The sequence below is a fragment of the Capsicum annuum genome, chromosome 1 (assembly GCF_002878395.1).
Source record: "Capsicum annuum cultivar UCD-10X-F1 chromosome 1, UCD10Xv1.1, whole genome shotgun sequence".
NCBI classification, from domain to species: Eukaryota; Viridiplantae; Streptophyta; class Magnoliopsida; order Solanales; family Solanaceae; genus Capsicum; species Capsicum annuum.
Window position 1 is genome coordinate 112,883,310 of NC_061111.1, and position 13,698 is coordinate 112,897,007.

General features: G+C 31.8%; 1 protein-coding gene, 1 long non-coding RNA gene and 1 other non-coding gene across 4 annotated transcripts in view; all 3 read left to right on the top strand.

Annotated features, from left to right (window-relative positions):
- The window catches only part of LOC107876569 (eukaryotic translation initiation factor 5A-4), a 6,509-nt gene extending 4,466 nt beyond the window's left edge, over positions 1 to 2,043 (top strand). Inside the window, exons 2-5 of the mRNA XM_016723463.2 lie at positions 752 to 874; positions 986 to 1,042; positions 1,123 to 1,197; positions 1,688 to 2,043. Coding sequence (XP_016578949.1) covers positions 752 to 874; positions 986 to 1,042; positions 1,123 to 1,197; positions 1,688 to 1,789 — 357 coding nt within the window. The 3' untranslated portion in view covers positions 1,790 to 2,043. The remainder of the gene's footprint in view (positions 1 to 751; positions 875 to 985; positions 1,043 to 1,122; positions 1,198 to 1,687) is intronic.
- On the top strand, positions 1,391 to 1,509 carry LOC124892479. Its single transcript, XR_007050273.1, has one exon. It is a non-coding gene; the product is annotated as a small nucleolar RNA snoR100 (small nucleolar RNA).
- Positions 2,044 to 9,736: 7,693 nt separating the features above from the next.
- LOC107855206 lies at positions 9,737 to 11,877 on the top strand. Of its 2 annotated transcripts, none has more exons than XR_001670202.2 (4): positions 9,737 to 9,904; positions 10,786 to 10,839; positions 10,934 to 11,001; positions 11,607 to 11,877. It is a non-coding gene; the product is annotated as an uncharacterized LOC107855206 (long non-coding RNA). The 2 variants fall into 2 exon arrangements; XR_007052351.1 differs by having other exon boundaries at positions 10,786 to 10,835.
- Positions 11,878 to 13,698: the final 1,821 nt, after the last annotated feature.

Below are 13,698 nucleotides of genomic sequence, written 5' to 3' on the forward strand. Positions count from 1 at the left end.
CCCACTAAGTGGGAATACACTGGGTTTGTTGTTGTTGTTGTTGTTGTTATGGGTCTAAATGTTTGCTTACTGTGGCATATGCAGTGGTTATTTTAATACCTGTTTTTGGATCATGGTCCTGGTGACTGGTTTATAGAACTTGTGTATTTAAGTTTCTTTCTCGTTTTGATGGTGTATATTCATTGATTTGTTTGTTAGAAGTTAGGAATTTGAGTTGCCTGTTGATTTTGTTCTTTCTAAGAAATTGAGTATCATTGAGTTAAGCAACCTCAACATCTAATAATAAGGTTTGGGGTTAGAGGTTACCACCAAGGGAGCAAGGGTGTGAAAGGGCCACTGTTGAGTTTGTGGCTAGAGTATTTCAGTGAGCGAATGGGTTTTACCATAGAGGTGTGAAATAAAGATATGATATTTCACCAAAAATCTTTAGCTTTTGAAAACCGTTTTAAGTTTATCTTTCTGCTCTTTGTGTGAATATTTCTAATGTCCAATTTTTTCCCATAGATATGGTTGTGGATTATATGTCGCTTTAATCTGCAATATGTTTTACTGTTGAAAAGTTAGTGTGCCTAATTATTCTTGGTAAAGTGTCATAGTTATGGATGTATATTTGGATAATATCTACAAGTAACTTTAAAGATTCTGCTTCAGCACATTGCATAGATGCATCTCCTTTTTTAATTGTTTAAGCCATTATTGTATTAGTTCTAATGTAAGCGCTAGCCCTGACTTTGATGCTTCTCATTACAAGGTTGTTGAAGTCTCTACATCCAAAACTGGCAAGCACGGTCATGCCAAATGTCATTTTGTTGCTATTGACATCTTCACTGGAAAGAAGCTTGAGGATATTGTTCCTTCTTCACACAATTGTGATGTGCGTGCTTTCCGTTTCTTATTGACCATATGTGCTTTGCCCCCTTTTCCCCTGTTATTCTTTTTGTTGGGCTTTGTGCTCATATTTAATAAGTATGTGTTCAAATTGCAGGTGCCCCATGTTAATCGCACAGATTATCAGCTTATTGACATCTCTGAAGATGGATTTGTATGTGCCTACATACCCTTGTCTGATTCGTTTTTATACTTTTGATTGATGTGGTCTAATTTTGCTGCACAATGTTACAGGTGAGTCTGCTCACTGACAATGGTAACACCAAGGATGACCTTAGGCTTCCTACTGATGAAAGCCTCCTTACGCAGGTAAAGAATCTAATCCAAAGTTGTATTTTGGATCTTTCTCCTTGTCATAATCCGTTTTCTGCAGCCTTTTGATTTTCTCTGATCAATCTTCTAGCACAAGCTTATTGCCTTTCCCATCGTAATAAATTTATTTGGAGTTGGTGGTCGTGTTAAAAAGACATATCTGTGTACAATTAAGCCAATGCTCTGGACTTAAAAAATGAAGTGTGGTTTTGTGCACGGAGATTGAATCAGTAGAGTTGACATGTCTGCTCTCTTTGATGCTCTTTTCAAGGGTTAATGATTTGAGGGCCTGGTTTTAGACTCACATTTCCTTTGCCTGTATCTACCGAAGTTGTATTTGGGGTTATGTTGCTTTTCTCATTTGTATGTAGCCTTCTAATTCTTTCACAAGCTCATTAAATCTCTATGGCTGGTCAGAATTTTTTTTTTTTTTAAAAAAAATGGGTTGTACTGCAATTACTGATTATTTTTCATTTTCTGAATTCAGATAAAGGATGGGTTTGCTGAAGGTAAAGACCTTGTTGTGTCTGTTATGTCAGCCATGGGTGAGGAACAGATCAATGCCCTGAAGGATATTGGTCCCAAGTAATTTTCTCTTGATTGGATATTGCTCGACGTGAAGTTCTTTACTACCTTGAGTTAGATAAGATTATAGTCGTGGAAAAAAAGTTATGGTCTTGTGGAATATTATTCTTCAGAATTTGTTAAATTTTTATTCTTCATTTTGTTGTTTAAAATTGTGTTCGTCTGAATTTTGTTCTTCATTTGTCTTTTAAATTTTGCGTGGGAAAATGTCCAACCTGGAACAATATAAGTACCAACCTCACTTTTTGACTGCTTTTACTTTAAAGTATTATTCTAGTTTCACTTGCATTTGGAGTAATAATCATTTAACAAATATAAAGACAGATTTTAGACTTTCGATTGACAATGGTTTTCAACACTTCATTTCGGTCAGATATTTATCCACATATGGCTGAAGTCCTGACCGAGTTTCGGGCAGAAATGCATGAACTTCACTCATCCAACTTCGGGCATAAAATGCATGAACTTCACTCCAACTTCGGACATTATGTCTGATGAATAGAGATGACTAAGTAAGCTCTGACAGTTTTTACTTCTAAGCAAGAGAAGCACTTGTGGGCCGGCTTTACTATTAATACGCAGAAATAATTGAAGTCTCAAAACATGTATCTGCTAATGCTTGAACTTCTGGCTAAAATCTGTAGGAGTATAGACACAGTAATGTCTCAGCAGCATGTTAATGAGTTAGCTAATGTTTAGACATGGATTTTCAAATATTTTTAACAAGTAATTTTTGGGTGTAGTTTTGGGAGAAATTTCACCATGTGTTTGACCATAGTTTTTTGAAAAAAATATTTGACTTTTTAGAGAAATAATTTTAAACTCATAAATTCTAAAACTATTAAATATCCATAACTTTGTAAGCTCATAAATCATAAGCTCCAATTTGCTTATAAGCAATTTCTCACATCAGTGTAGGAGTTATTGAAATTTTTTCAACTCATGAAGGAGCATCCAATTTTTCTGATACATTACTTTTACAAGTGCTATGCAACAATACTATTACACAGTTAAGTCAAATAACAAGATTTATTAATAGAGTTGGTTGGCAAATAGATATTAATTGAAATTAATAAATGGTGGGGTATATTATCAATATCAATCTATATCTATACTATATTAAAAGTGTGAAGAGTCTTAGAAATATTATTTGAATTTTTTGTTCTTCATTAAAAATCTTTATTTTAGATAAAATCGTCTTTTCACAATTTTTTTAATATTTAAGAGTTAAAAATTAATTAAATATTTATAGTAGAATTTTTCCTTATTAGAAATCATAGAATTAATGACAATCAATACTTTTTTCATTATTTTAAGAATTTAAATCAACTTAAGATTTAAAAAATCTAGAAATAAATATGAAAGTGTTAGAATAAGAAAAATATTCGAAGTACCAAAATTTTAAAAGTTTTAAGTAATCAAAGATTTTCTAAGGATTTAACTTTAAAAATAAGGAAAGATTTGAACTTTTTGTACTTCATTAAATTTTTTCGCAATCAACAAAATCGTCTTATTTTAAATAATCAAAACTTACACGTGCGAGACATGTGCGGTTAAACTAGTACTATATTAAAAATGTGAAGGTCCTTATAAATGTTGTATAAATTTTTTTGCCCTTCATTCAAAGTATCCGCAATAGATAAAATTGTCTTTTCACTTATTTTTTTTAATTATTTAGAAATTCAGATTTAATTATTCTCCTAATATTTAGGACTTCAAATTCAACTAAATTTTGATTATTAAACTAGGTTTAAAATTTGAAATCAACTAAACTTTCCTTATTAAACTATGTTCGATTCTTTTCCTTATTAAATTATGTAAACGTCTTAAATTAATATTTGAATTAAAATATTTGTGTTACGGATGGAAAGCTTTAGCATTTAAGTAAATAAGGAATGCAAATGACATGAACTATTTATAACTCCTTTAGTAAGGATAAAATATTTAATTACAATGATAAAATTGTTATGATATTAATGTAAATCAATTGTAGTGAATGTCTATTAAAATCTACTTGATTTCTATTAGGATTTGAAGTATCTGTCTTTTACTCAGAAACTAGGAGTAAATTTCTCCTATAAATAGAAGAGGTTTAAATCATCCCAAAGAGAAATAACAATTACTCTATCTACTCTTCTTCGTTGTTCTTTATTGTTTTATAACACGTTATCAGCATGAAACTCTACCGTCTCAAATTTGAAGACTAAGGTATTATTTTTCTTCCCTTTTTCATATGTCTAACAATCTTACGAAATATGAGTTCGTTGCCCTTCAAAGTTCGGGCAAGAACTATATTTCATGGGTGCTGGATGCTGAATTCCACCTAGATGCTATGGGTCTTGGAGATGTCATAAAGAAAGAAAATACAACATCTAGTCAAATCGTGCTAAGGCTATGATTTTCTTGCGTCATCATCTTGACAAAATTCTAAAAATTAAATACCTTACTACTAAGGATCCACTCGTATTGTGGAATATCCTAAAAGAAAGGTTTGACAACTTAAAGATGCTCATCCTCCCGAAGCACGATATGAATGGATGCATCTAAGGTTTCAAGACTATAAGTTTGTTCATGAGTATAATTTTTCCATGTTCAAAATTTCTTCTCAATTGAAACTATGTGGAGAGACGGTCAATGATGACAATATGATGGAAATGACGCTCTCCACTTTTCATGCCTCAAATGCGCTATTCCAGCAGCAATATTGAGAAAAAGATTTCAAAAAGTATACTGAACTGAGTTCTCATCTTCTCATGGCTGAACAAAATAATAATTTATTGATGAAAAATCTCGAGAATAGACCTACTGGATCTGCACCATTACCTGAGGTGAATGGTGTGCATGCTTACCATGCTAGGCGTGGAAAAGGTTGCGGCCCTGGTCGTGGACGTGGTCATGATGACCAAGAAAGAAATCCTATTTTGGGTGTTAATCATTCATCGAACAAAAAGAGAAAAAATGAGAAATGTGAAGCAATTACTTATTTCCAATATGGTGAAAAAGGACACTATTCACGTGACTGTCGTGCTCTCAAGCACTTGGTTGATCTTTATCAAGCATCACAAAAGAAGAAAGAGAGAAATCCTGATACTAATTTTCTCTCTAAAAATAATGTTGACATCACATGCTTAGATGTAACAGACTTTTTCGAGCACCCTAAAGGAAAGATTGATCACTTGATTGGTGATGGGTCCATAAATATGGAAGAATGAATTTTTTTTATTTTTTTTATTGTTGATAAGAGTTAGTGAATAAAGATCATGTAAAAGTAGTTGTTTGCATAAGTATTAGTTTTTGATTAGTATTAATTAGTTTAATTACATTATTATTGTTTATTATTGAAGTGAATTGAATTTCAATTTTGTCATTATTTATTGAAAAATAAAAATAAAAAACGATACATTAATTAAACTAATGGTAGGTGCTGCAAAAGAAGAGAAAAAGATTGATTGTTTTGTTTCCATATGAGACTTAATATAATAATAATATAATAGTGAAAATACTATTTGTTCTGTTTTTATTACATGCTCTATTATTTATCAATTCATATAATTTATGCGTATGTAAAATATTTATATAAGCACAAGTTGTTTGTGAAAATTGTTCATAATTGTATTAATTGCATGTGTTAGTATTATAGTCAATGCCAGTTACGTTATTGTATTATCGTTTCATTGCATATTTATTAACACATAAGTAGTTATTTGTTATCATACTTATGATTGAAATTGCATAATGTCGTATTGTAAAGGCATCTATGAGTATAACTAATAACAATATGAAGGTACACATTGATAGTGGAAAATGGTTTTTAATTATTGCAAAATAAAATGCTAAGCTTAGCACGTATTAATTGGATTTTTTTTAATTGCTTAGAAAAGTGTGATTAACAATTTCTTATAGTATAAGCTTTCACTTTGTACAAAAATTTAATATATATTTTATGTAGTGTATGTCATTTTATTTGAAGATATGGATAATTTTTAAAGTAAGCGGTCTAACTGTGAAGATATTTGTTTGATTGATTCTGGCACTACACATCGATATTCAAAGACGAGAAATATTCCTCTCATCTAAACATAGGCAAGATTAATGTTACTACAATTTATGGTATTGCTAGTTTGATTGAACGCTTCAGGAAAGCCATTATAATCTTGCCCAAGGGAACTAAACTCATCATAAATAATGCTATGTTTTCTCCTAAGTCTCGAAGAAACTTGATGAGTTTTAAAGATATTCGTGAAAATGGTTATCATATCAAGATAATTGATGAGATGAATCTTGAATATCTTGGTATCACTAAGAATGTCTCTGGGCAGACATGTGTTATTGAAAAGTTCTATGTTTTATCTTCTGACCTGTATTGGATAAAAATTTGTGCAATTGAGGTACATTCCATAGTAAACCAAAAGTTTACTAATTCCAATACTTTCATACTTTGACATGATCGTCTGGGACATCCTGGATCTATAATGATGAGATGAATCATAGAAAATTCAAATGAGCATCCATTAAAGAACTTGAAGGTTCTTTCGAAAGGTGAATTTTTATGCAATGCTTGTTAGCAAGGCAAGCTGATTGTGAGGCCATCGCCAACAAAAGTTGGGATTGAGTCCCTCACGTTCATGAAACGCACATGGAGATATTTGTGGACCCTTTCACCTACCTCGTGGGTCGTTTAGATACTTTATGGTCCTAATAGATGCTTCTTCTAGATTGTATCATGTGTGCCTTTTGTCATCTCACAACTTAGCATTTGCAAAATTATCGGCACAAATAATACGATTACGGTCACAATTTATCGACAATCAAATTAAGTTTATTCGCCTTGATAATACTGCAGAATTTTAATCCCAAGCATTTAATGACTATTGCTTATTGATTGGGATAAGAGTAGAATATCCTATACCCCATATTCACACTCAAAATGGTCTTGTCGAGACATTAATTAAATGTCTGCAGTTGATAGCAAGACCATTGCTTATGAAACTAAGTTGTCTACTTCTGTTTAGGGTCATACAATTTACATGCTGCAACACTTGTTCGTCTTAGACCGATAAATTATCATAAATTTTCTCTGCTGCAATTGGTTTTGGGTCAAGAGCCTAATTTATCTCATCTGAGAATTTTTAGGTGCGATGTATATACGTCTATAGCACCAAGATGGGTCCTCAAAGAAGGTTAGAAATTTATGTTGGGTTTGAATCACCCTTCATTATTCGCTATCTTGAACCATTAATGAGAGATATGTTCACTGCTCGATTTGCAGATTGTCGGTTTGATGAGATAGTTTTTCTAAAATTAGGGGGAGAAAATAGTGACATCAAAAGAGAAATTTTGTGAAAAAATTCATCGCTATCTCATCTTGATCCACGTGCTTCTATTTGTGAGCAAGAAGTACAAAAGATTATTCATCTGCAGAAAATTACAAATCAAATGCCAGACGTATTTACAGATTTGAAAAGGATCACTAAATCACATATTCCTGCAGAGAATATCTCAATTCAAATTGATGTCCCTAAAGGACCATCCTCTAGTGTCATAGCTAATGAATCTAAAGCACGCTTGAAGCGTGGTAGACCATTAGGTTCTAAGGATCGAAATTCTAGAAAAAAAATAAATGATCAAGATGACACTACGAAAGATCCTTATATGGAAGTTCAAGATTTGAGTAATGTTAATATTCCTGAAGAAATTAGTGAGCCTGAGACTCAAGAAAATAAGGAACTATCCATAAATTCAAGTGATGTTGGAACTAATTTGAATCGATCTGAAATAGTAGTGGATTATGTCTTTGCATATAATGTTGCAATGACAATCATGCAAGATAGTGAGGATCTTAAACCTCAATCTGTCATAGAATGTCAACAAAGAAATGACTAGCCAAAATAGAAAGAAGCAATCCAATCTGAATTGAATTCACTTGCCAAACGTGAAGTCTTTGGACCTATAGCTCAAACACCTAATGGTGTTAAGCCTGTTGGCTATAAATGGGTCTTTGTACGAAAAAAAAAGAGAAAATGAAATACAAAGGTATAAGGCACGCCTTGTTGCACAAGGTTTTTCACAACAGCCTGTGTCGATTATGATGATACATATTCACAAGTTATGGATGCAATAACATTGCGTTATATTATTAGTTTCACTGTCTATGAGAGACTTGAAATGCATTTGATGGATGTGGTAATAGCCTATCTATATGGATCAATTGATAATGAGATATACCTGAAAATTTCCGAAGGATTTAAAATGCTGAAAGCATATAGTTTAAAGCCTCTGGAAATGTATTCCATTAGATTGCAAAGATCATTGTATGGTTTGAAGCAATCTGAACGTATGTGGTATAACCGTCTTAGTGAATATTTATCTAAGGAAGGTTATACGAATGATAAAATTTGCGTATGTGTTTTTATAAAGAAAACAACGTTGGAGTTTGTTATACTTGTTGTCTCTGTCGATGACATAAATCTTATTAGAACTCCAATAGAACTTCAAAAGGCAAAGAATTTGAGATGAAAGATCTCAAAAAGATAAAGTTATGCCTAGGTTTGCAAACTGAGAATTTGACAAATGGTATCTTTGTCCATCAATCTACCTACACAGAAAAGGTGTTGAAACGATTCTATATGGATGGAGCACTCCATTAAGTACTTTGATGGTTGTTCGATCACTTAATGTGAATAAGGATCCATTCCGACCTCAAGAAAAGAATGAGGAACTCCTTGGTCCTGAAATACCATATCTTAGTGCAATTGGTGCACTAATGTGTCTTACAAATACTACAAGGCCTAATATAACCTTTTCAGTTAATTTGTTAGCAAGGTATTGTTCTGCTTCTACTAGGAGACATTGAAATGGGATCAAACACATATTACAGTATCTAAAAGGGACTACCGATATGGATTTATTTTATTCTAAAGATTGCAGTTCCGATCTTGTTAGTTATGTTGATGCGGGATACTTATCTGACCCGCATAAAGCTCGATCTCAAATAGGCTATGTGTTCATATGTGGGGGTACTGCCATATCTTAGAGATCAACAAAGCAGTCTATCGTAGCCACTTCATCAAATCATGCTGAGATTATAGCTATTCATGAAGCAAGATGAGAGTGTGTGTGGTTGAGGTCCATAATACATCTCATTCGAAAAAAATGTGGCTTGAAATGTGACAAAGTACCCACAATTTTATATGAAGATAATGCAGCATGCATAGCATAACTTAAAAGAGAATTCATAAAAGGATATATAACGAAACACATTTCGCCAAAGCTCTTTTATACACATGAGCTCCAAAAGAATGGTGTTATTAATGTACAACAGATTCATTCAAGTGACAATGTGGCTGATTTATTCACCAAGTTTCTTCCAACTGCAACTTTCAAGAAAATGGTGCACAAGATCAAAATGCAAAGATTCAAGGATGTTCTTATTAGGGGGAGTTAATACGCGCTGTACTCTTTTTCCCTTACGAGGTTTTGTCGCACTGGATTTTTCTTGTCAGGTTTTTAATGAGGCAGTCTATATGCGTATTTCTAGACATTAAAGCGGGAGTGTTATGATTAATGTATATCAATCGTTGTGAATATCTATCAAAATCTATCAAGATCTACTTGATTTCTATTAGTATTTGAAGTATCTGTCTTTTACTCATAAACTAGGAGTAAATTTCCCCTATAAATAGAAGAGCTTTCTTCATTGTAAATCATCCCTCAAGAGAAATAACAATTATTCTCTGTACTTTTCTTCTTTATTCTTTATTGTTTTATAACAAAAATCAATATATATACATAAAGGAGGATAATAAAAATTTGATGTGGCACCCTTTAGAATCCAGGATTCATATTTCTCTTTTTTCTCATATTTTTGACTTTTTTTTGTACCATTTAATTAATTATCGGTTGCATTAAAAAGTTAAAACATCACTTAAGTTATTATAATTACAACTTTTCCACCTCTCTTTAGCAGTTACACAGCCTTTCAAAAATAAACCTTCTGAAGAAAAGATCTTCAATAATCACGTGTAAAGGCAGATGAAGAAGATGAGAAAATCGATCGTGTTTACCAATTAGAAATTATGGGAATGTTTTCGATGAAATGATAAAGATGACGCAACTAAAGGTTAGTTTTTACAAAAAAATTGTAAGCCTCAAAATGGTTTCCTCTTTCATTTCTACATATATGTACATGAACTATATAGATGCTAATTGTAAATTTGTATGGATTGTGTTAATGTCCTTTTTTTGTAAGTTAGATGTTTAGAATTAATGACCCTGAAGTTAGAATTGGATTACTCCAATGTTTTGCGTATGTTGTAAGTCTTCTATCTATATTTGTATTGAAAATATGATTATTTGGATGGAAATTTTGTTTTAAGTTATTTAAGTGCCAACTGCCATGTTGCTGCAGTTGCTATTGTTGTAGGGAAGAGTAACAGTGAGAGCTCATAATTTTTAATCCCTTGCTATGAGGCATTTGACCGATATGTGAAACTCGAAGGGACTACTAAAGGTTATAGTGGCATACGAACACACGGGTGGAACAATTACAATTTACAGGGAAACCTATCTTTCATCTGTCTAATATATTCACATAACTCATTCTTACTATAAAGCTCAAAAAATTTGTTTATTTATAGAGTATCAAGGAACAACACCTAATGACACTCGAAGTTCAGCACAAGAAGGGATAAGGAGAAAAAAAGGAGAATTTCTCAATCGAATTGGAATACCATATTTGGTTGATCTGTTTTTTCTGTATGACTGCATCTAATTATAGTATTCTAATTGTGTTACTTTGTGATTTTCATGAAACTCGGTATTGTCAAAGCTACATAGATCTAATGATAAATTCATAAGTTTGAATTGTATTTAGGACTTGCGCCACAATTATTTCGTACATCAATAATTTTTTCGATAATTTTAGATTTCTAGAGGTTTTATCCTATAACTAAGGTTTTTGATGCTGACTTATTCTTCTGACTGATTTTCTATTTGTTTTAGGTGAAAACTTGTATTGGAGGAGCTGCAGTCAAACATATGAGAAACGTAGAGTAGGTGATGTGGCACTTATTAAACAACATATCTCTTCAATTTTCTTCTTCTAATTCTTATGACTTGAACAATCTCTCTCTCTATATGTTATGTGCAGTGATTTATTTGGAGGACAACATTGAATTTTATAGCCATAGCTGGACGCAAAAGAAGAAAATTGAGATTGTAAGTTTTTAGTATGTGTGTTTTCGGGCATTAGACATCTTTCTTTTTCTATTCTTGAGCTTAAACTAATTTAGAATTATTTGAATTGTACTTATATATCAGATTTACTATCATTTGCTAATCTTAACAATTTTTTTGTGACTTTTTATATATTTGTGATGGTATGATCGGTTCTTTCTTTTCATGAATTAACAATACATACTTTAATGCATAACATAGAAACAACTGGTAAGAATTTGGCATTCTTATTATTGAGTACTTAAACTTTTAGCTTTATGCCATGAAAATTTTTGATGTGTAGTAATCCTATCAGGCTCAAAGCAATCTTTATCATGTGGCTCCAACAATAAAATAGATTAATGACAACGGATTGATTGAGCAAGTGGAGAGTTCAAGTAGAGAAATAGCACATAGCTGTTAGAAATGATGCACTCCTGTCGTGCCCTTTAGCCAAATTGACCGTAAACATCTTGCTCAGTTAACTTATTAATTGTGGGTGGTGTGTTTTGAGCCCCGCTCACCAAATTGGGGAAAACAAAGCTATATTGATTATCTTTAATCTTTTGATTTCGAGATTTGATGGATATTCAACTTACATATTGCAGTTAGGGGCTACATTCGACCTGAATATTGAACTACTGGAAGTAAAGTCTCCAAAAGGGAAGTAATAGGTGCCCGACTGTACTATATGTTTGCCTTTCCTCTTCTTCATTGTTGTAAAAGTTCTGTTTTCTCTCATAAACACCAACATATATGGAATCAATAGAAGTTCTCACTTACCATTCGTGAGGTTTAGGCACCTCACCAATAGGGCCAACTCCTATCGTTAACATTTTGTGAAGTTAGCAAGTGATTCTTTAGCTTTTGAATGTAGAAAATCAATAATGTCTCATTATTTTTGCTTTCCCTTTATGTAACTGTTCAATCTTTGTTATGTATATGAATAACTTGCTTCTCCTTTTCTTATGATTCTTCATTTTTACTAACTACATGATTGCAACTTGCAACTACACGAACTTAGCCTACTCTCATGGGAGCAATTCCTAACATTAATGATGACCAACCGCACTAATGGAAAGTTAAAGCAAGCCAAAACCTTGAGAATGTTATATGTTGTATATACATATGTCGTCCCGTTTTCCTATGCCTCTAGTAATATAGATTTCCTTAGTATTTGTTTGATGATAGCAAAGGAATTATTAGAGGTCCAGAGGTCTGAAGGTGTTTTGTTGTATGCTTTAGCTTATTTTGTACTAGAAATTAATAATGAGTAGCAATGGAACAAATCGTGGAAGGACCAACAATTTAATTATTGAACCTCAATTTGGTGTTAGAGAATTATAGAATTTCATTTTCTCGAATAGTAAACATCTTCCTCCTTTAATTTTAAGGTTGCGAGTTCAAATCCTCAATGGGAGCAAAAATGTGGGAGCATTAAGTTATTTCAATAAGTAACTCTAAAATTTGTGTAATTCAATAAAGTTAGATACGTTAAAAGTGCATTTTGAACTTTCCTTTGTTTGTGTTTAAACATAATTTTTATTATTAGAAAAATTCTAAGTAGTAATTTCACTTAATTTTTTACTGTCGCGCGAAGCGTAGTTGAGTTCCCTAGTTTTATATAAAGTATCATATCTACTTACATATTATATCTACAACGTAATTCCATAGTCCTATATTATGGACAATTGAATTCCCACAGTCCTATACTAATTCAAATTGGACAATAGCACTAAAAACACATATTTATATATATAATAAAGGAGGATAATCTAGTCTAAATATAAGTCAAATGACATCTTGAGAATTGCCTACTTGAATACATACAACAAAAACTATTATTTTACAACAAAAAGCTATTTTGTTGATTGTTTAAATATTTAATATTATTTCTTATTCATATCTATATATATATATAATAAAGAAGAATAATCTAGCCTAAATATAAGCCAATTGGCATCTTGAGAACTATCTGTTTTAACTCTTACAATAAAAAACTATCATTTTATAGCAAAAAACTATTTTGTTGATTATTTAAATGTTTAATATTATTTCTTATTTCATATCTATATATATAATAAAGGAGGATAGTCTAGCCTAAATATAAGCCAAGTGACATCTTGAGAATTGCCTATTTGAATTCATACAACAAAAAATTATCATTTTACAACAAAAAGCTATTTTTTTGATTATTTAAATATTTAATATTATTTCTTATTTCATATTGTGGTAAAAATCAATTAAGATTGATTTCTATTGGATGAAAACTGTTATGATTTTTATTGATTATTTATTTATTTAATATTATTTCATATTATGGTATAAACAATTAAGATTAATTTCTATTTGATGAAAACTATTATGATTTCATATTATTTCATAAATATCTATCTGTCTGTCTATCTATCTGTCTATCTGTCTATTTGTCTGTCTGTCTTTCTATCTGTCTGTCTTTCTGTCTATCTGTTTGTGTGTCTATCTGTCTATTTGTTTGTCTATCTGTCTATCTATCTGGCTGGCTGGCTGGCTGTCTATCTGTTTATCGGTCTGTCTATCTCTATCTGTTTGCCTGCCTGTTTGTCTGCCTGTCTGTTTGTCTGTCCGTCCATCCATCCATCTCTCTCAGTCTCTCTATCTCTGTCTCTGTCTTTGTCTCTCTCTCTCTCTCTCTCTCTCTCTCTCTCTCTCTCTCTCTAT